Source organism: Mangifera indica, chromosome 2 (assembly GCF_011075055.1).
Source record: "Mangifera indica cultivar Alphonso chromosome 2, CATAS_Mindica_2.1, whole genome shotgun sequence".
NCBI classification, from domain to species: domain Eukaryota; kingdom Viridiplantae; phylum Streptophyta; class Magnoliopsida; order Sapindales; family Anacardiaceae; genus Mangifera; species Mangifera indica.
In genome coordinates this window covers 7,434,929-7,457,160 of record NC_058138.1, presented here as the reverse complement: position 1 = coordinate 7,457,160, position 22,232 = coordinate 7,434,929, and the positions used below count along the sequence as shown (strand labels likewise).

At 29.3% G+C, this 22,232-nt stretch overlaps 2 protein-coding genes and 1 non-coding gene across 3 annotated transcripts; 1 reads left to right on the top strand and 2 right to left on the bottom strand.

Annotated features, from left to right (window-relative positions):
* Positions 1 to 422: 422 nt before the first annotated feature.
* Positions 423 to 3,782, bottom strand: LOC123205164 (lignin-forming anionic peroxidase-like). Its single transcript, XM_044622059.1, has 3 exons — positions 3,498 to 3,782; positions 3,216 to 3,407; positions 423 to 1,143 (listed from the first exon to the last, which is right to left on the bottom strand). Exons 1-3 carry the CDS (start codon positions 3,708 to 3,710, stop codon positions 589 to 591), a joined length of 960 nt encoding a protein of 319 aa, XP_044477994.1. The 5' UTR covers positions 3,711 to 3,782; the 3' UTR covers positions 423 to 588.
* A 9,420-nt stretch (positions 3,783 to 13,202) lies between these two features.
* On the bottom strand, positions 13,203 to 13,275 carry TRNAA-UGC. The gene has a single exon. It is a non-coding gene; the product is annotated as a tRNA-Ala (tRNA).
* A 5,581-nt stretch (positions 13,276 to 18,856) lies between these two features.
* On the top strand, positions 18,857 to 20,267 carry LOC123206024 (lignin-forming anionic peroxidase-like). Its single transcript, XM_044623115.1, has 3 exons — positions 18,857 to 19,125; positions 19,222 to 19,413; positions 19,500 to 20,267. The coding sequence occupies exons 1-3, from the start codon at positions 18,913 to 18,915 to the stop codon at positions 20,052 to 20,054; spliced, it is 960 nt and encodes a 319-aa protein (XP_044479050.1). The 5' UTR covers positions 18,857 to 18,912; the 3' UTR covers positions 20,055 to 20,267.
* Positions 20,268 to 22,232: the final 1,965 nt, after the last annotated feature.

Sequence of the window (22,232 nt, the reverse complement as noted above, 5' to 3'; positions counted from 1 at the left end):
GTTTAGGCTCGAACATCGGTCAGAACTGAAAATTTTTAATTGAAAAAGTTTTGAACACGACCAATAAAGCACGAGCCAAAAAAAAAAAAAAAAAGACCTAGGTTTAAACAGCCCAGACTCCATTTATGAGACCCGACTGATAACAACCTAACGACTTTAACAAACCAAACAAACTTCTTATTAAAAGAGTTTTGAAACTAAATTACCAACAAGTGTTTTTCCTTCAATAACAACGTTGACTAAGTCTTCATTAGGTAATTCTATTTGTCGAGGTTTATCGGATTCACGTTATCTCAATAAATTAGGGTTTTTTTCCTAATTGGAATGTTTATTGTAATTAACATTAATTGCAATTTGTTTCAAAAAGTTAATCCATTTTAACTGTGTCGTGCACGTTCATCAATTGAATCTACATCACTCAATAATTTTAAAGTTTATCTTTGTTTGACTAGCACCATTCAAATGCTTTCTTGAGCATGAAAAATTACACTTACACAGAAAATTGAATAGTACATTATAGAGATCATTCCAAAAAAAATTCAAATATCATTAACATCTAACTCTTTATGAAATAGATATGAAAGCAAGTTAATTAACAGCATAGCATAACTTTCGGATTTGCCCTTTAGAGCCAGTAAGAGGGCTGATGTCTCCCATCTTTATCATTGCAGCTGCGAAATCAGACTCGAATTTTGTACGGTTCTTACTATATTCATCAACAATGCTATCAGTGCATCCTCCACTGAACAATACTTGATCTGATGCAAGAAGACCCTTCTTCTTAATAAGATTCTTGAAGTAGTTATTATCGAAAGAAGTAGGTGTCACCAAATCTAGAGGTGCAAGCGTTGCATTCCCAGCATAAGCTGGACATTTACGTTTACGAGTAGTAGCAAAGCCAGCATTGATATCACTTGCATCGCTATAAATCCTAGTACGGAATGTGAAACATTGTGCTTGCCCAATTGTATGTGCACCTGAAAGAGCAACCATGTCCCTTGCACTCAAGCCTTTGGTACTGAACAAAGAAATAAGTGTATCAAGGCTATCTCCAAAGCCGGGGAGTTGGGTATTAGCTAAGCTTAAATTTGCAGTTGTAGAATCTCTCCTTCCAAGTTTAACCGTCCATGATGGTCCACCAACCTATTCAATTGTAAATATTAGGAATTTATTTTTCATAGAATTTGGATTATATTAATTAAACCTAACCGTTTGTGTCATTGGGGCATATTCTTATTGTGTTTATTTGAGTTTCGAATTGAGAACCTTAAACCCTAACCCAATCCAAAATAGAATCGTATCAAAATTTTTTAACTTTAGACTGAATCGAAATATTTTTATATTAATTTGACCTGACCTGAATCAATCCAAACTATGTGATAAGTAAAATCATGTTAAAACACAATATATAATGACATGATTTGTTACGAAATACCACATTTTGTCAAATGTTAAGGAATAATATAATTTGTTACAAAGTAACACTCGAAAACACATTTTAACACAAAACAACATTTTACCAAAACAAAATTACTCTATTTGAAGTTGACACTAAGCAGGTGTTTGGTTAGAGTAATCAAACATTATTTTAGTAATCTATCTTTTATTATTTTAGTTTGTCAGGTAATTAAATATTTAGTAATTTTCTATTCAATAAAACTATGTGTACCCACTTTCAGTACACAAATATGTATATATTTATAGAGCAATGCTATGTGTACCTAATTTTGATACACAATTCATGTACACAATGATGTGTTATCATGCAATTAGATGATTTTAAAACATGTGTCACCATATGATAAAAAAATATTCAATCACATGATGACACCTCATCTGTGTACACAAATTGTGTACCAAAATTGGGTACACATAGTTTTATTGATATTTATATGTGTCATTACATGATTAGATAATTTAAGTATGATAAAGTAATCCCTAATCATATAATGACACAAATAAGTGTGTACACAATTATATACGTAAAGTGAGTACACATAGTATTGCTTTTTCCTATTATCAATGGTGATATAATAGATAATATATATGATAATTTAATTACCACATCCACTTTACCTATTAAAAGGTTATCAAGATAATATTAATTTTGTTATAATTTTATTCTTACTTATTAATTTTTTAGGACTAAAATATTCTTACTTTCAATTAATATAACAATTAACATGAAAATTATTTGAAAATAATTTTAGCCAATGACATTTTAAGTAAAATTATATTTTAGTTTTTTTTTATTATATTCAATCAAACAAAATAATTATTCATACTTACCAATTTCACCAAATGATCTTTAAGACAATATACTTTATGGTAATATTTTGTTTTTGGCAATAAAAAATTACTTGAGCCAAATACACTCTAATAATTTGCTTATTGTCTCTTTATATGATCAATTATAGGGATAAATAAATAGAAATATCATTATCAAGAACCCAAGTAAGCCTACAACTTTAACTATAAAATAATACAATTGATAAATAATGAAATTAACAACTACTTGTAAATATTTAAGAAATTTAATTTTCATTCCATATGATGAATATGACTATTATAAATATTAAAACCATTAAAAAGTATATGAATATGTTATACCAAATATAATATATTCAAATCTATGGTACTTATAACACACCAACAAAAACATAAAACACCAATAGTCTTTTACAAGTATGTTAAAAAAAGTTATTCAATTAGAATGAACATCTTTAGTGAAAGGTGACCAAATTAAGCCAAAAGGCCTAAAGCTAACTCCTCCAAGTAGACATCCAGCTAACCTCTACAATGTTTCAAGAAGTCATGGGTGGTGATATCGATTTAGTATTTGATAATGCAATACCAATTTCTTTATTGATTCGAATTAGAAAATATACATTATATGAATTGAAACTCTTTCTGTCAAATGAAAAAAATAAAAGATATTGGGAATTTTTTTCCTAGTATCATGTTATGCAATATTTTGTTTAAAATTTTTAGGTTAGTTTGAGTCAATTCAAGTTAGCTTTGTATCAACCCGAACACAACCCAACTTTTTAAAGTTAACCCGAACTTGATTTGAACTATTTTTCGTGTTAAATATTATAATCTTAACCTGATTTTTTTTGTATCGTGTCATATTTGGTTAATGAGTCATATCAAATTTTGCTAAGTCAAGATTATTTAAAATAAGAAAAATGAATTAAATTAATATTATAACTTACATAAACTGATGCATCACGGGCAGCAACCGCAAGAATATCTGCACACGAAACAGCACCTGGACAAATTTTCTCGACTTGAGATTTAGCATTATCTATGACTCGGTATCCCCTTACCGAATTCATATTGGGCGCGGCATTTTTCTCACTGGTGATTGTGCAGGAATCATTCAACAAGATGGATGCATCACAACCCTGCAATTAATTGACAACTCTTAAATCTTTTCTTATACAACAAATGAACAATAAAATTAAAACTCTGCATTAATATTAAGTATTAGATACCTGAACAAAGCAATCATGAAAGTGGAGACGAATGAGAGAAGCCGCCATTCTACGATCTCGTGAAATGGCAGTTCTAATAACAGTGCGGATTTTAGTGAGGGCATTTGGACACGTGGAGTCATAAAATTTTGAAGAGAGTTTAGCTTCACTTTGCACACAAAAGATCAACAATAGGGTGAGAACAGTACATGTATAGCTGATATAAGAAGCCATTTTTAGTTAGCAATGGAAAGCAAAAAACTAGACTGGTAGATTGAAAGAATGATGGTGCTTGATATATATAGATGGGTGGATGAGTGAGAATCTTAATGCTAACTTGTCATATAGTGTTTCAATTTTGACGAAATACTGTTATAAAATTATGAAGGAAGCTGGTCCATGATGGCGGCTTGCCGCGGCTTGAAAATAAAAGAAACCTTAAATCTTTCACGGCTCTTTTTTTTTTTAAAAAAAAAAAATTATCTGGAAAACGTGCATGTGTGCAGCTTGAATGTATATGAAAAAAAAAAATTAATTACTATAGATTTTAGGCTTGCAGGAATGTATTCAGCCTCTTTTGGTTAAACACGTTGTTTCTTCTTAAAATTTTGATATTTATCCAATGCAAGGTTTCAGTTTTTGTCACTTACACCCTAAAAGCATCAAAAGTTTTGATTTATTTGGTCTACTTCATTTACCCTTTATGAGATCTGTTAATGACAAAAATTCTACGGACGAAAAGTAGACAAACTTAAAAGTGTAATTTTATACAAGTAAAGAGCACAATGAGATTTGTATAGTGGTTTGATTTGCTGCTAAGAAGTTTATGTTCACTGTTGTATTATTGATTGTCTAGAAACATTACAAGCATAGTTCTATATTTATAAGATAAGAGAAATGAGTAATTGATTTGTTACATAAGCATTTATATACTTAAATCATAGTATATTAAATCTAAAAATCTAAATAAAAATGCTTTGAAGGAAATTTATTGATTGTGCTATGTCAAAAATGGGAGTTAATTGTTATCCAAGTGGGAGATGATTGTTATCACATGATTGTAGAAGAAAGAGATGGAATGTAATTGAGCAAATCTTGCAACTGCTAAGTTTCGTCATTCTCACTATTTTTGAATAAAAAGACTCTTATATGCATGTTAAATCATTTTATGTATAAATGATATGTTTAGTCGTTGTATGTTGTTCTAACAGTTAATCGCTTTTGTGATATAATGTTTTTGTAAGAGAAAGTCTGACACAATAAGATCAAATAATATCTATTGTTTAGCAAGTACTAAAAATACATCTGTTGTTAGTAACATGCTATTGTTTCATCCAATTTTAAAATAAAACTCCATTTCATCTTTCCACAAATCACTCACTAACTAGGCAAATCTCTTAATTTTTTTTTTTTAAATATCCAAATCCACGATATCAATCTTAAACTTACCATTATATTTTTTTTTAATGAAAGGTTACACATTTATGTAACACATTTAAACAAAAGTTCAATTAAATTTTTTAAAAATAAATTAAATTAGGTCGACTATTTCTCACCCAAGGTTTGCCAAAATAACAAATTCCTACCTTTAAGTTTCAAAAAACTAAATTTCCACCCGTCATTCATTTATGTTATTGAATCTATTAAGTTTTCTTAGAAATGATTATTTTATCTTTTATTAAAATTATAAAACTATCATTAATACTTAATATAAATGTCAAATTAACAATATATCTTTATTAGGTAAAAAATTTATTATTTAAACTTTTAAAAATGTGAAAATTTTAACAAATTTTAAAATATTACATTTTGGTCTATTTTTAGTGGTGTAACTATCTTTTTTAAGCTATTAAGGGGGATATTGACATTTAAAAAAATTTAAAACACCCCTGAACCTTTTTTGAGTTTTCGAAACTGTCCTAAAAATTTAATTAAAACCTCTAATATTTTTTAAAAATTGTAGTTTGCACCATAAAATTTTGAAAAGGGAAAATAGACAAATATGGGGAAAAAGAAAAATAAAATGCATATGGGGAAAAAATAAAATAAAATCTATGCAAAATGACATTCTTGTGCTTTTGCTTAGCGAAATTCATTAACGGAAGTAGATGATGGGCCAGAATTTGATTTTCTGAAACTCCAGTAGTGGGAATTTGTTATTTTAGCAAACCGTAGGCAGAAAATAGTCTTTTGGCCTTAAAAATATAACATTATGTCTAAAATTATGGCAAAAGTCCGTCTACAATTAATGCTGTCATTATATTGATGTTGTCTCTAGAAATCCAGTGTTGAATGCTTCAAAATTGTCTCTTCATAATCCTAGATTTGCAAACAACCACTGATACTAAAGATAACAGTTGTAGAGTAAAAAGAATTTCAGTAGTTGAATTAAAATTTTAATGAATAAATAAATCATCCAAAAATTTCAAAGGGTGAAAAGATATTCTTATATAAAATTGATTTAAAAATAGACTTATGGAAAGGAAATTAAACAAACATTAAAAAAATATTACAAAACCTATATATCTTCAAACTGAGGTGGAGAAGAATCTTCATTTAAACAAGCAAAATTTTTACGCTTAGAATATAAAAATATCTACAAGCTCTTTGATGTGGATACTAATTAATGTTGCTTCTTCCCTGACAATGAGAGATGCATATACGCTTAAATGTATTAGACTTGATTTGAAAGTGTCTATGTCTAACATTAATTAGCAAACTACTTTTTGAGAAATTCATGTTTGTTGACAAATTCTACACAGAAGTTTTCCGCAGCTTGGCCCCTTGAGGTTGACGCTAATTTTGCCTATTCTTTCACGCGGAAAAAGATATTTCGTTGATAGGGTCTTGATAATATGTATTTCAGATATGGGAACATGTATTTTCCCCCCTGATATAGCTTTTCTAGTTATTACATGTATAATCTATTTTTCTTGGAAACCTGGATCTAAAAGTATCAAATCTGATACTCAATGATCAACCACATCTTCATTAACATATTCTGAGTTCTGATAGCTTCTGCTTATTCAAAGGTTTTGGACCTTTTTTTGGGTAAAATTTCATAATTATAACAGGGGATGCAACTTTTCCTCTTTATTTAATAGTAAATAGTAAAAGTTTAATTCCTCCATTAGGAAAATCAGTAAATTTAAACTCATTAATAGTTCCAGATGTCTCTATCCCAAAATTTGATAATAAACTTTATGAAAGCTTCACATGAATAAGAAGAAGCAAGCGTATTTTCCTTTTTAATTTATGGTCAACCATTATATAGTTTTTAAGTAATTCTTGGACCGAGGATATATTCAAGCTTAATCGGAAGTAGCACAAAAGCTCTACTGACAAGGCAAATAACTTTGAAAAAAACAAAAAAAAGATGCAGCCTAATGAGCAATCTTCAAGGTCTTTCTTTTTTTTTTAAAAAAAAAGCTTAGTAAAGATAGTAGAGATTGAAAAGAAAGGAATCTAGGCAATGAAAAATCATCATAGAAGCAAAAACACACAAACAGGAGTGTCAACTATGTTATCAAGGTTTACTTGAATGTTAGAATCAAAACTCTATTAACATAATAATGTTTTCCTATACAGTTGAAGAATTGGGAAAATTAGTGTCGGCGTCAAGGGGCATGTTGTAGAATTATGTTTATAATTCTTAATTTCCTTTTTATATGTCCATTGTTAAATCAATATTCACTCTAATGCTTGAGCATTTTATGTAAATGTTGTAAATTATAAGTTCATCTTACTTTTCATTGTTATCATGAGGGGTGAAGCTACCCGTCCATGTTCAACAAATAAAATTATCTCCTTTATATCTATTCACAAGTCTACAATTAGTTGTTATCATTATTATCGTCATTGTTTACAAGTAGGATTATGAAGAAACAATGTTGAAGCAACAGTGGAAATCTGAAAATAACATTGCAAGCTTAAACGAAGCAGCACAGAAGCTCAAGTAACAAGGAAAAGAACTTGGAAAAAAATTTAAAAAAGATGTCACATGATGGGCGATCTTCAAGTAATTAAGTAATGAAAATTGGTCATAGAAGTAGAACCACTAACACATGAGGATAATGTAAAAGGCCAAAAGACTTATTCCCACCCAAAGTTTGGTGAAATCAAAAAGTCATACCTATCAACTTTCAAAAACCCAATTGCCCACATTTCTATTAAAATTCACTGTTAAGGTTAAGGGTAAAAATTTTATTTAGCTAAAAATATTTAAAATTACTAAAATTTTATCATATTTTTTGTCGTAGATTAAAAAATCTAACAATTTCTCTCCACCCAAAGTTTAAAAAGTGACCATTACCTTTAGGGTTTTTTTTTTTTTTCTGTCACTAGTTCCGACAACTGTTGCCATCTTCGACCGTATTCTCTCTCCCTCCTATCCTTTCTCCCTATCGGTCTATCTCCTTCCTGGCCCTCGACATCTCCATCAGAGATGAAGACTAAATGTGTTCGTCTAAGATGAAGACAAATGTGTTTGTCTCATATGAAGATGACACGTCTTCATCTTAGATTATCTTCATCTTAGACGAAGATGACACGAATCATCTTTGTCTATCTTTGTTGGAATAGGATCGGGAGGGTGAGAAATCGAGAGGGATATGTGATAATTTTTTAGAATGCGGCCAAAGATGGCAATGGCCATCAGAAGTGGTAAGGAAAAACACCCTAGAGGAGAAATAGTCACTTTTCAAACTTTGGGTGGATGAAATTGTTAGATTTTTAAATTTATGAGGGATATGTGATAATTTTTTAGTTTATTTAATATTTTTAGCTAAATAACATTTTTTAATAACGAATTTTAATAAAAAAATAAATTTTTAAATTTTTAAAAATTGAGTGACGTAAGTTTGAGATTTCACCTAACCTTGGTTGGAATAAGTCTTTGGGCCTTTACAAAAATATTAGAATCAAGACTTTAATTATTGACGTAACCTCATTTTCCAAGAGGAAGAATAGGCAAATTAGCGTCCACACAAGGAGGAAGAGGCAGAAAAATTGCCTTTCAGAAATGAATGCAAGACACAGACTTTTAAGTCAGGTCTAATACGGTTGAGCATGCACGCATCTGTCATTATTATCCATGCACACACTGCATCAAAGAGGCGAGCAATAAAATTGAAGTAGTCCACCTCTTATCTTTTCAAATTTCATCGTTAAAATATAAATGCATGCAGGACAAAGACCCTTTCAAGTCAAGTCAAATACGTCTGACCAAGTATACATTTGTTGCTTTATATATATATATATATATATATATATATATATATATATATATATATATATATATATATATATATATATATATATATATATATATATTATATTTATTGTTTCCATGGTCTTGTTCGTTGTTATGCACTACACTACAAGAAAATGAACATTTAAAATTTGAGTAAATAACTGCTGAAAATTTGGATTTTGTTTAATGTTATATATATCATCTATTAAATATTAGTTGCAAATTTATTACAGGATCACTAAAAAAAAGGATATGACAACTAATTTCAATTAGTTATTGAAAATTATTTTTAACAATTAATATCTTAATTATTAATTAAAATTAAAATAATTGTAAATTGGTCTAAATAACCATTTATTTTAGTCGCAAATGAATGTCATTAGTATCTAAAAAAATCCTATGCAAAAATAAATGTGTTTAACAACTAAAAAACTTAGATTCAATTAAATGTTGTTAACAACTAAAAAAATTATATACAACTGAATGTCATTAACAACTAAAAAATCAAATGCAAATGAATATCTTTAGTAATTAAAAAAATTAGATGCAAGTTAATATCATTAGCAACTAAATAAATTAGTCGCAAATGAACATCATTAGCAGTAGAACTTAAGAGTACAATTGATTGATTTATTTTATTAAGTTTATACAAAATAAATCTTACTTATAGTATTAGAGTAGTACGTAATAGGTTATAAAATTTGAATTCTAAAATTGAAATCATGGTTCAATATTTTTAATATGAGATTGAAATTGTTTCATTCTTAGAATTTTTTATTGATGAATCAAATAATGAAATCAGGATTATAGAGACTGAAATTAGGATTAAAATTTTAAAAATAGGGTTATTTTGAATTTGGGTTTAATTTAGTTTTTAAAATTGAAATTTGAAATTAAAATATGACAATCCCTAATCTAATCTTCGGTAAAATACTATTGCAATTAGCGACCGAATGGGGTGGATGAGCCGACTCTTATTTCCCTCTCGTATTTGAGATTAGAGATTGAGACGTTGACGACAAAAAGATCTTGAACCTAGGTTTTTCTAGATCTATGATCAATTTTGGGTTGGGAAAATCCATATATTCGACCTACATACAAATAGGCCTAGTTGATCAGGTCAAAGTCAAAATAGGTTAGGCTTAATCCGGTTTGGAACCTATTAATTAGATAGGGCTTGAACCCATGTACTTGTAACCTGATTTGAGGGTGCATGCATTACATGAGCCAATTCCCTGCAAGACTTGATGCTTATTGCACATGAGAGCATGTGCCAATGAGATCAGACGCATGATCGCAGGTCAATTCAAATAAGCCTTGATTTCTATCACATCGCACAACTAAGGTAACACTTGATCTTATTGCGATTTTTATCTTATATGATAAATTCAAATTTGCTAATGATGCATAGTCATATATACCCATATACACGGGCATATATTGCTTTGAAAAATATTAATAAACTCTATTTAAATCAAGATAAATGAATAAAATAACCTTGAGTTTACCTATGAGTGTTATTGCAGGAAGGTCATTATACATAAGATTTTTGATTTTTTTTTCTCTTTTTCCCTTATTCTTTTTATTTTTCCTTTTCCCTATTTTCCCTTTTAAAACTTTAGGGGGTAAACTAAAAATTTTAACATATTAGAGATGTTAATGAAAATTTTAGAAGGTTTTTGAAAGTTTGAATTTTTAAAATTAAAATAATGTCTCTTTATAGTTTCAAAAAGGACATTTATATCTGAAAGAGTTTACCAAAATGCAATGTTTAGTTAAAGTTTTGGTAACTTTTAGAACTTTAAAATAATAATTTGTTAATACTAGGAAGAATATATTCATAATTTAATAATAATTTAAGTAATAATTATAATTTTTTAATTTTAGTTAAATGTTAAAATAGTTTTTTTTTTTAAAGAAAGTTTAACAAATTTGTTAATATAAATGAATGATGGGTAAATTTTTGACTTTATAACAGTGTTGGGTTGAGATTTTTGAGCCTGTATAAAGAGAGAAAACTATTTCCCACCCCTTTTCTTTCTTAATGATGTCCTACCCTTAATCGTTAAAAAGGAAAAATTACCGATTTCTATCAAAATTCCTGCTAAAGTTTTAACTGTCAAAGAATTTTTTTTAAAAATATATAAACATTATAGGATTAATAGCTCTTGCACATCTGGAAAAAAAAAATCAAACAAATTTTTATTAATTTTAAAATTTATTACTTAGACTTTTATATTTAATTAAAATAATAATAAAACTATATGTGTATATTTTAAATATATAAATGAAAACATACTTATGTGTTATCATATGATTAGATAATTTTAGATTAAAAATAAAGTAACATTCGATCATATGATGACACAAATAAGTTTGTATCTATTTGTGTATATAAAGTATATAATCAAGACCAATGTTTTTAAAACCAAATCGGTGATTGAACTGGTTGTTTTATTGGTTTATAGTTTGACCGGTTTGATCGATTCAATTGGAAAATAATGAAAAAATAAAAAATAATTGAATTACTCAAAAATAGTTAAAATTTAAAAATCAAATCCAGTCAAACTTGATTTTGACCAGTTCATCCGATCAAATCCGATTTCGATCGAGTTTAATCGAGTCAGTAGTAAAATTAATTTTTTATATTAATCGGTACAGATTTGGAGTTGATTTCCGGTTCAATTGGTTGAACCAATCAATCCAATCCAGTTTTCAAATCATTGATCAAAACCCTAACTTCATCTAGTTCCATGTAATCATACCAACTAGAATCACAGTAGAATAAAGCAATTCTAGTTTAATCATGCAACAATGATATGATTCCAAATGGAATTGCAATGTCTGATGCAACTGAAGTTGAATTGCACCATTCTATGAGAATCACACCTAAAATCATATTGAGATAGTGTAATTCATCAAGAATCACATTATTTTAATACAATTCTAATTGTCATTGATGACATTCATCGTGAATGACTGTTTTAATTCATCAACTTTCCCTTATAGGTAACAACTTAGTATCTGCCTTTAATCACTTGGAGAAATGAAAATTTTGAAAGTTATCCTAATTTAAATGACGAAATTACTCTTCCTTCATTTTATCTAATGATATTACTTTTTTCTCTCATTTTTTTTTCTTATTGAATTAAAATAATTTTGTTTCGTTACTAAATTAAAATACTAATTTATCTTATTTCTTTGCGTATATTAATTAAATAACCAACTTTTAACGGGTTTATACAAATATAATTACTCCTCTCAATTTTAACTCTCACGTAATCTTTTGTCATGATTTGATGAAATCAATCTTTTTTGTGTACTGCATTTCCTCTTACTCTTCACCACTTTCAAAATTTATTCTCAACCTCGCCGATTTGGATTTCAATTAAAATTAGACTATTTTCCGTAAATCCATGTATTGTATATCTATTACAATTTCATATACAAGGTATAATATTTGGATCTTACATTAAAAAGTATAAATTTTTAATGTGGATTTATATGAATTTAAACTTTTCAATCTTAATAACTAATTTTTTTATGTGTAGTTTTCCCACTGTTTTTATCAAGAAAGCTAGTTATCAATGTTTTCATTAGTGGTTTGAATGTACTAATATTTTCCTCATGTTCTCCAACAAATAATGTTCATTAGTCATTTTTTTCCAATCTGCATGTTTGTCTCAGTTTTGAGTATTCAAACTAGGAAAAAAATGGTTACTTATCAATGTTTTTATGCTACATTTAACTAATATTTTCATCAACAATGGTTTGACTGAATTTTTTAAGATTTTAGGGTTGAAAAAAAAAAAGTTAGGGTTTAAGGTTTATTGTTGATTTTGATGGATTTTATTGGTGTTTGAAGATTGATGTTTTAAATGTTATTGGAACTTAATAGAATAGGGTTGATTTAAATTGATCCACACTTAAGCTCACTTCAATTAAGTTAAGTTTGAGTTTGAGTTTGAGTTTACTTCAAAGGTGTTTGAGTTTATATTGTTTGAGAGGAATCGAGCTCAAATCGAGTTTTAAGTTTGACTAAATACTAAAACGATATCGTTTTAATATGTATTAATCAAAATAAATTTTAAACAATCCTCTAGGATTCAAGGAGCTATTCTGATAATATTTCAGAAATAGGAACAACAAAGCAGAATGTTAAAAGTAAGTCAGACCAACAGGTAGAGAATAGTTGAACGAAATTGAGTCTCTGTATTTTGGTACAGAAATATAGGCCTTATGAATTCTTCTAAAAAGGGGAAATTTTAGAAGTGTGATTTTTTGAGCAGAAGCTTGTGAGACTTGGTAAATGATTAAGTGATAACCTCTGCAATTTGCTGAAAATAATATCATCTTCTGTTTCATCTCCTTCATAATTATGAACCCAGATACATTCAAGGCTTTTCACAGGTTTCAGATCAACTGTGCCTACTATGAAACAACAAAAAGACTTTATACTGAGCCAAAAGCCAAAATGGAGATGCAGGGGATCGAACCCTGTACCTCTCGCATGCAAAGCGAGCGCTCTACCATTTGAGCTACATCCCCTTGTCCAATCTGAATCACTTATTTTTATTTAAGATATATAGTTAAACGAACCAGATTAGCATATCTGAGAATTGTTGCACAATCCAGGTAAAAAATTTTCTCATATCTTAGGAATGGGTTTCTGTAAGAATCTTCCATGAAGAAAAATACCTTAAAAATCACTGATACACTAGTACAGCTCAGAAAGTATGACAATAGTGCCATGAACGCAGCACTTCATGCATGCCTCAATCATTATAGGAGCTCAGGATCACACATGAACACAACACTTAATTCATTTCATCCATCTCTGGGTACAACAAAATACCCTCAGTCTTTCACTATTGATGAATAATAAGGAAATACAACATGTATATGACACAGTACTCCCCATGCAGGTATCAGAAAGCTTTTATTAATTACATTAGAAGAACCAGTTAGTTGACATGAAACTACTAATGGAGGCCTGCTTTCATTGCTCATTCCACTAATACTTGATTTAAGTGCTGCAGCACTTGCCCTTGCTTCATTTAACTTTCTCTGCCAGTGAATGTAATCTTGCCACTTGAAGGTCTGTGGCGAAAGTACATAGCCACACATTAATTCACACTTCCAATGATGAGATTTATGTGATGTTGTAGATGTAATTTAAAGGAAAATGCTACTCTCTGTTGAAGTGTTCGAAAACACGAATTTTGGCTCATGCTTCAAAAGACAACTTCAGATCAGAAAAGCGTGAAAAGAGAAAATTGTAAAGCTCACCTGTATAACACGGGGTACTAAGCTGTTAAAAAATTGTCCATGCCATTGGAAACCGCAAAAAAAGATAGAGAGGCAAGCCAAAATGAGACTTACAAGCAGATAGATGTATAACAACTAGCTGATTATAAAGGCAAATCAGCTTTAACTGCTAGAATATAGAAAACTCTTAATTCGTTCAATCGTCCAGCAAGAACCAATCCAATTGCAATGGTGCCGTATAAACAAAGTAGAAAATGCCTGCACCTCTTTAGATAATTAAATAAGAAAATTACATGATCTAATGCCAAATAATGAAAAAATTGTGTTGTTGAGGCTCTCCTTTTCTTGGATTTCAGGAAAAGAATAGAATTGACCACCACTGATAAGTGGTGGCAAAGAAGGTATAAAAGGAATCTCTACTCTAGGTAAGAAATTAGATTTCATATTCACGTGGTGTAAAAAGAAGGATTTCTTTTTTTTGAAAGTTCGAAAATAAAATAAAGTAGGTAAAAACTGCAATAACACAATTCTATTTTAACAAAACATTTTATTTTGTGTCAAAACATATCATTTCATAAAAAAAAATTGTCACTCTTTAGCAAAATGTATCAATTTGTGATAAATTATATCATTTTGTATCAAATAAGTTCTATTTCAATAGGACCAACATGTTATATAATGCAGGTTAATTTGGGTCATGTCAAGCTAATCTAAACATAGTTTGAGACATATTAGAGTTAAGTGATTTCTATATGATTATAATTTGAGTCAAGTTAAGGTTAGGGTTCTCATAAAAAATAAGTTGTAATAGAGCAATCTTAATGTCATTTCGTGGCAAATCTTTCCCTTCCATATCAAACGAATCAAATAGGTTGTATTTTGACGTGATGTGGCATGATATGTTATATAGTTTGAGTCAATTTGACTCATATAAAATCAACCTTAACATTTTCAGGGTAATTAAAGACAAAAAGTTTTGATATGATTATAATAAGATCTTTTTAATCTAAAATCTGAACTAATATGATATAAATATGTATCTAAGGGATAAACTACCAAGTGTAATTTTGAAAGCATTTTCCTTGATTTTCCGAAACCCTAAGGGGCATTCAATAGTTTCTTATCACGAGGGGCACAGAACAAAATATGGTCAAAGATAATTTCATTGCGACATTTAGAGTATTTGTACAAAGAATGAGCAAACCTTAACAACATAGGCTATTCAGAAAATGACAAAATCATGAACAGTAATAACTAATGTCATCCAACAGACTACTAAGAGAAATCATTGAGGTTCTTGACGTGTTAAACTCGTTTCAACAAAACTATAACTAACCTACACTTTATATAGAGTTAAATGAATTGAGTACCCCACCTTTGGATCTAGATCCGGATCTAGTTAGGTTCTAGTTTCTTAAAATAGTGAAATTATAACAAATTATGCATTTTGTATATACAACCTATCATTATATGTATTAATAATTTAAAGAGCTTTGTGATTCAATATCTCAATTTACTGTCACACAGTCTATTATGATTTTACTTTTAGGTTTTATCACTCAAAATACATATTGACAATTTAAAAAATTTATAAACTATTTAATCAATCTTATCTTAATATCTTAAAATGATATAAAATATAAAATCAAATCCAACATTTCAGCTTTGTTTTATTAATATAAAATTTATTTAAGGGTCTTACAAGCAAGGGTACCCAACAGTTTGATTCCACTTAATTCTTTTGCTCACCCCTAATGTGAAATCTTATTGGTTCTTCACCAAAAGGCAACAAAATTTGGCGAACAACTATTTCTCTCTCTCTCTCTTTTTAAAATCAAAATGATACTTTCCCACCATTTTCCCAGATTTTATTAGTAAATTCCGTTGAATTTAGGATAAAAATATAAAAAACGACATAATGCTGTCAATAGTTGACTTTTTAAGTTTAAACATTAATGTGATAATTTTAATTAATTTTACACCCTTATAATAACCATAAAATAACGAACGAGTCCTTTTATGGTTTCTCTCGTCATCCTATTTTATTAGTTATGAAACTTTTGGCCTCCCCCTTCATCGCAGCTAAAAGAAGTTGTTGGTCTACAACTACCACTCTGCCAGCCTTGCCTTTCACCACAGCTTCTCGAGCTCAACACCCTCATTATTTGTTCCTGCCTGAGTAAAATATACTAGGAAGGCCAACCTAATTTAGCACACCAACTGTGCCCGTTTAACTTTATATTTTCCTTTGGAACACCATCAGTACTAGTTTTATTTGCAACGAAATGCCACAAAATACCATTTTGTTCTATTTCTAGTGGCGAACCTAAGGGGGCAGTTAACCCCCTTAATTTTGGAAAAAAGTTAGTTAAATATATGTAAAAGGCCAAAGGACTTATTCCTACAAAGTTTTAATATGTTTTCAAAGTCACTCCAACGAAGTTTGACGAATCTAAAATCCTACCCATGAGCCAACTTCTATTAAAATTTTTTATTATAGGTAAGGGTAAAATTATTATTTTGCTAATAATATTAAAAAATATATTAAATTCATTTGTTTTTCCTCCAAATTTTTAAAAATTAATAATTTTGCTCATGCTTAAAGTTTTCTAATTTTTAAAAATAACATCCTCCACCCACCAAAACTAGGGTTTATTTTCTAGATACTCTTCAACTACCATCTTTGACCACCGGTGATGATGCTTCAACCCACTATCTCTGGCCATCAGATATTCAATCTTCGGTGTAAGAAGATGTGACGAAGACTTTTCTTCATCAATTTTAGATAAATCAATTAAGACGCATTGATTCATCTAAATCAATGAGGATGCTCATTTTTGTTGATTTGTTTGGAATTGACAAAGTTGACCAAGACTCGTCCTCATCGATTTTTGTGGAATTGACAAAGGCGGGTCTTCATTACATCTACTAGAAGCGCCAGAGAGATGAAGATTGGTTGGAGATCCGTGGGTTGAAGCGTTGTCTTTGATGGCTAAAGATGGTGGTTGAAGAGTGTCTAAAAAATAAACCTTAGATTTTGGAATGGGAGAAATATTACTTTTAAAAGTTATAAAATTAGGTATGAGTGAAATTATTAGTTTTTAAAACTTTGAGATAAAAACATAATGAATTTTATATTTTTTAATATTATTAGTAAAATAATGATTTTATTCACATTTGTAACTTAAAATTTTAACTGTAGTTGGCTCATGAATAGAACTTTAAGTTTTTCAAACTTAGTAGATATGATTTTAAAAACATATCAAAACTTAGGTAAAAATAAGTCCTTTGGCCTTTTACATATAATGAATTTTAATTGCATTTTTCAAAACTAAATAAATTTGACAAAAATAAAAATTTTAAAAACTAACAAATACCCAAATTTTCTAATTTATTTAACCGTATCTAGCTTGCATTAAATAATTAGAACTTCTAAAATAAAATGTCACGTGTTAGTAACACTTCAAAATTGATATACAAAGATAAAGTCAATATTCTATATTGTCAAACTCTAGATTTTCATAAGTTTTCAAGTTTTATAAAAGCAACAATTAAGAAGAAGAGAACATAAAAGCCTTTTTCGAAACAAAACCTTGACTTTTTCGAAACTATAGAACAAATTCAATGGTCAATTTTTTAACATGAAGCCGCCACCATAGACAGAGCCAAAGTAGTAGTCAATCTTCTTAATAATTAGCAATAAAGGCATCAAGACAAAAGCTCTCCATTAAACTTTTAAATTATTGTAATTAATGTGCATTAAAATATGTTGGTTCTTTTATATATTTATATGATAAAATTTCTCTAGTGGAATGCCTTGAGAAATGATTAAAGACAGGCAAATGCAAATGAGTTCATTATTTTACATAAGCCAAAATAAAAGTGGAAAGGAATAACTGAACATGAAAAATTCTTGACAGTTATTTTTAATGCTTTCAAAACAAAGTGGACGAGCATGATATTATTTGATCTTGTTGTGTGGTCTGACTTTCTCTTAGAAATATGTAATGATTAGGAATATCATCTATACTCAGTATGATTTAAAATACATGTTAGAGGTTATATATTTGAAAATAATAAGAAGGATGAATTTTAACAGTTATAAGATTTGTTCAGTCACATTCCAGGTCTATCTTCAACATTCACAAGATAACACAATTAATGAATTTTCTTGAAAATAATTTCTTTAGATATTTAAACTTAATATACCATGTTTGAGTATATCTGTTTATGTAATTATACAATTACATTTTTGTTTTATCCTATAAATATGGGAATGCACAAAGACAAAAGGATAACACTTCTGATCAACAAGTCAAACTACTTTTAAGTTAGGATACTTCTCATTGGTAGAATTTTCACCTCCCACATATCTCACAGGGGATGAATGAAGTCGACCAAATAAAAGTAATCTATCAACTAAGGCCGACAAAGAAAGGCGTTGGATAATTCTTTTACTTGTAAAAGGAGGCTAAGTCTAATATTTCGTGCTTTTGGGGTCTCAGTGACAAAAACTGAAACCTTGCATAGGATAAATATCAGAATTTTAAGAAGTAAGAAACAATGGGATCAAGCAAAAGATAATGAATGCACTCCTGCATGCCTAAATTTACAATATAAAATCTAAATAAATAATATTTTTCTTTTCTTTTGCATTCAAGCTGCATACATGCACGTTTTCAGATATATTTAACAAACGAAAAGAGCCGTCAAAGACTTCAGCCATCTTTTAATTTTGAAGCCGCGGCAAGCCGCCATCATGGACCGCCTTCCTCCATAATTTTATAACAGCATTTCGTTAACATTGAACACTATAAATAACATGTTAACATTAAGATTTTTATTCATTCATCCACCCATCCATATCTATCAACTTTTTTCTTTCAATCTCCCAATCTAGTTTTTCACTAACTAAAAATGGCTTCACATATCAACTATACATGCACTCTTCTCACCATATTATTGATCATTTCTATACCAAGTGAAGCACAACTGTCTTCAAAGTTCTATGACTCCACATGTCCTAGTGCTCTCACTACAATCCGCACTGCTATTAGAACTGCCATTTCACGAGAGCGTAGAATGGCAGCTTCTCTCATTCGTCTCCATTTTCATGATTGCTTTGTTCGGGTATAGAAAACTTAATATTAATTCAGAGTTTTTAATTTTATTGTTCATTTTTTGTATAAAAAACAAATTACGAGTTTGTCAATGAATTAATTGCAGGGTTGTGATGCATCCATCTTGTTGAATGATTCATCCACAATCACCAGTGAGAAAAATGCCCTGCCAAATTTGAATTCAGTAAGAGGATACGAAGTCATAGATAATGCTAAGTCTCAAGTCGAGAAAATCTGTCCAGGAGTTGTTTCGTGTGCAGATATTCTTGCTGTTGCTGCCCGTGATGCATCATTTTATGTAAGTTATAGTATTATCTTGAATCATTTTTCTTATATAATCTAAATTATGTGAGACATAAATTTCTAATATTTACAATTAAATAGGTTGGTGGACCATCATGGACAGTTAAACTTGGAAGAAGAGACTCTAAAACTGCAAGTTTAAGCTCAGCTAATTCCCAACTCCCTGGCTTTGGAGATAGCCTTAATACACTTATTTCATTGTTCAAAGCCAAAGGGTTGAGTGCAAGGGACATGGTTGCTCTTTCAGGCTCACATACAATTGGGCAAGCACAATGTTTCACATTCCGTACCAGGATTTATAACAATGCAAGTGATATCAATGCTGGCTTTGCTACTACTCGAAGACGTAAATGTCCAGCTTCTGGTGGGAATGCAAATCTTGCACCTCTAGATTTGGTGACACCTAATTCTTTCGATAATAACTACTTCAAGAATCTTATTCAGAAGAAAGGTCTTCTTGCATCAGATCAAGTACTCTTCAGTGGAGGATCCACTGATAGCATTGTTGATGAATATAGTAAGAACCCTACAAAATTCAAATCCGATTTTGCAGCTGCCATGATAAAGATGGGAGACATCAGCCCTCTTACTGGCTCTAAAGGGCAAATCCGAAAGTTATGCTATGCTGTTAATTAAGTTGCTTTCATATCTTTTCAAATTTCAATTTTAAATTGTGAATGTTATGATTCAATATTGATTGTTATTCATTAATTTTCTTGAATTAATAAGGGATGCCTTAGGGTAAGAGTGGCATTCAAAAGATGTTTACTTCCATTTTATATTTTTTATTCATGAATTTCAAGTGTAATTAATATTAAAGTAATAATAATGTTGTATGACTTTTGAACATTCTTTGTTTTGCTTTTATATAAGATGAATTTTTTCGTGCAGATTCATTACAGTTTTTACTTTTAACTTCTAGAAGCACTTGGTCCAAAAGTACTTCCCATCATCAGCGATGAGGCCCTTCTTAAATTTATCTTTCTTCCGTCCGTTTTTCCCTTCTTTTGTTTCCCCTTCGATTTCACGACAACTGTAAGCATTAATAATACCAATTCCAGGATCACAAAAAGCATACCCAGTTTACTGAATCTGATAATTGATGATGATTTGGTGATTCGATGCACTCTTGGGAGTATCCACAACACACTTTGCTGATTTGTTTTCTCGTTTCTGCAAGAATTCTTCCAAAGAATCGAATAGAAAGAGTTTTGTATTTCTTTTATGTTTTTAGCGTAAGTGTTCTCTCTCTACACCCAATGGAAGTTACATTTTATTAAATAAGAGGGAGAATGGCAATTATCTTTAATAACTAGTAAGGGCAAAATTGGAATATTATATATCATGGTTTAATCTTGAATTTATAACCCTAATGGATCGGATCAACCCATCATGGTGAAAACCCTAGAATGATAACAATCGAAAAATTCTTCAGAAATTTAAAAAATACGAGTCGATATATAGTAAAACGGTGAAATTTGAAAAAAAGGAACTCAAATTCGAATTCTAAAAGTTGAAAAACCCTAGAATGGCAACAATAAAAAAATTCTTCGAAAATCTGAAAAATACGAATCGATATATCGTAAAACTGTGAAATTCAAAAAAACGAAACTGAAATTCGAATTCTAAAAGTTGAAAAACCCTAGAATGGTAACAATCAAAAAATTCTTCAGAAATCTAAAAAATACGAGTCGATATATCGTAAAACGTTGAAATTTAAAAAAACTGAACTGAAATTCGAATTCTAAAAGTTGAAAAACCCTAGAATGGCAACAATCAAAAAATTCTTCAAAAATCTGAAAAATACGAATCGATATATCGTAAAATGGTGAAATTTGAAAAAACGAAACTGAAATTCGAATTCTAAAAGTTGAAAAACCCTAGAATGGCAATAATTGAAAATTTCTTTAGAATTTTGAAAAACACGAGTCGATATATCGTAAAACGGTGAAATTCAAAAAAACAGAATTGAAATTCGAATTCTAAAAGTTGAAAAACCCTAGAATAGCAACAATTAAAAAATTCTTCGGAAATCTGAAAAATACGAGTCGATATATCAAAATGCCCCCCAAATTTTAATAACATTTCATTTGACCCCTCAATTATCTATTTCTAAAATTTCATTGAGAAATTTATAATGCTCTTATAATGTTTAATATCAAAATACCCTCCTAATTTTAATAAAATTTTTTTAACCCCTTCTAGTGTGTGAGGAGGTTTATATAAATGAAGGAAAAGGTAATTTTGGTATTTTAGAAAAAGTTATGGGCATTTTTGCTTAAGAATAGTAAATTTAGGCATTTTTGCTTAAAAATAGTGACTTTGGGTATTTTTGCTTAGTGGGAGGGTATTTTGGCTATTTTTAATAATTTCCCTTTAAACTAACAGGTGTAAAGGATATTATGATTCTGATACGATATGAAAATATTAAATAAAATAAAAGTTGTGTATTTTGTATATTGATACATCAACAAATACACAAATGAGTTTTGTAAATATATGAGAAAAGAAAATAAAATAAATCACATATAAAAGAAGTCAAATATTTAGAATATATTTTAAAGATTTTTTAGCACGTTGAAAATGATAATAATGTCGAAATCAATGCTTACTCTAGGCAAGATTTGGATAAAAAAATAGATTATTTAAGAAAACTCTCTCAAGAGCAATATAAAAATTTTTATTCAAATATGACTCAAGTATAGAGGATTAAAAATGAAAATATATTTCTATATCTGTCCCATAGGTTGCAGAGATTAAATACGAGACATTAACCTTTTCAAATTCAATTCCTACAAAGTGGTTATTTATATT

Excerpts from the sequence above, each read along its gene's own strand:
- LOC123206024 (XM_044623115.1), top strand. The coding sequence starts at position 18,913 with ATGGCTTCACATATCAACTATACATGCACTCTTCTCACCATATTATTG. Across the intron at positions 19,126-19,221 it reads TTCATGATTGCTTTGTTCGG|GGTTGTGATGCATCCATCTT; the intron begins GTATAGAAAACT and ends AATTAATTGCAG. Across the intron at positions 19,414-19,499 it reads CCCGTGATGCATCATTTTAT|GTTGGTGGACCATCATGGAC; the intron begins GTAAGTTATAGT and ends ACAATTAAATAG.
- LOC123205164 (XM_044622059.1), bottom strand. The coding sequence starts at position 3,710 with ATGGCTTCTTATATCAGCTATACATGTACTGTTCTCACCCTATTGTTG. Across the intron at positions 3,408-3,497 it reads TTCATGATTGCTTTGTTCAG|GGTTGTGATGCATCCATCTT; the intron begins GTATCTAATACT and ends AATTAATTGCAG. Across the intron at positions 1,144-3,215 it reads CCCGTGATGCATCAGTTTAT|GTTGGTGGACCATCATGGAC; the intron begins GTAAGTTATAAT and ends ACAATTGAATAG.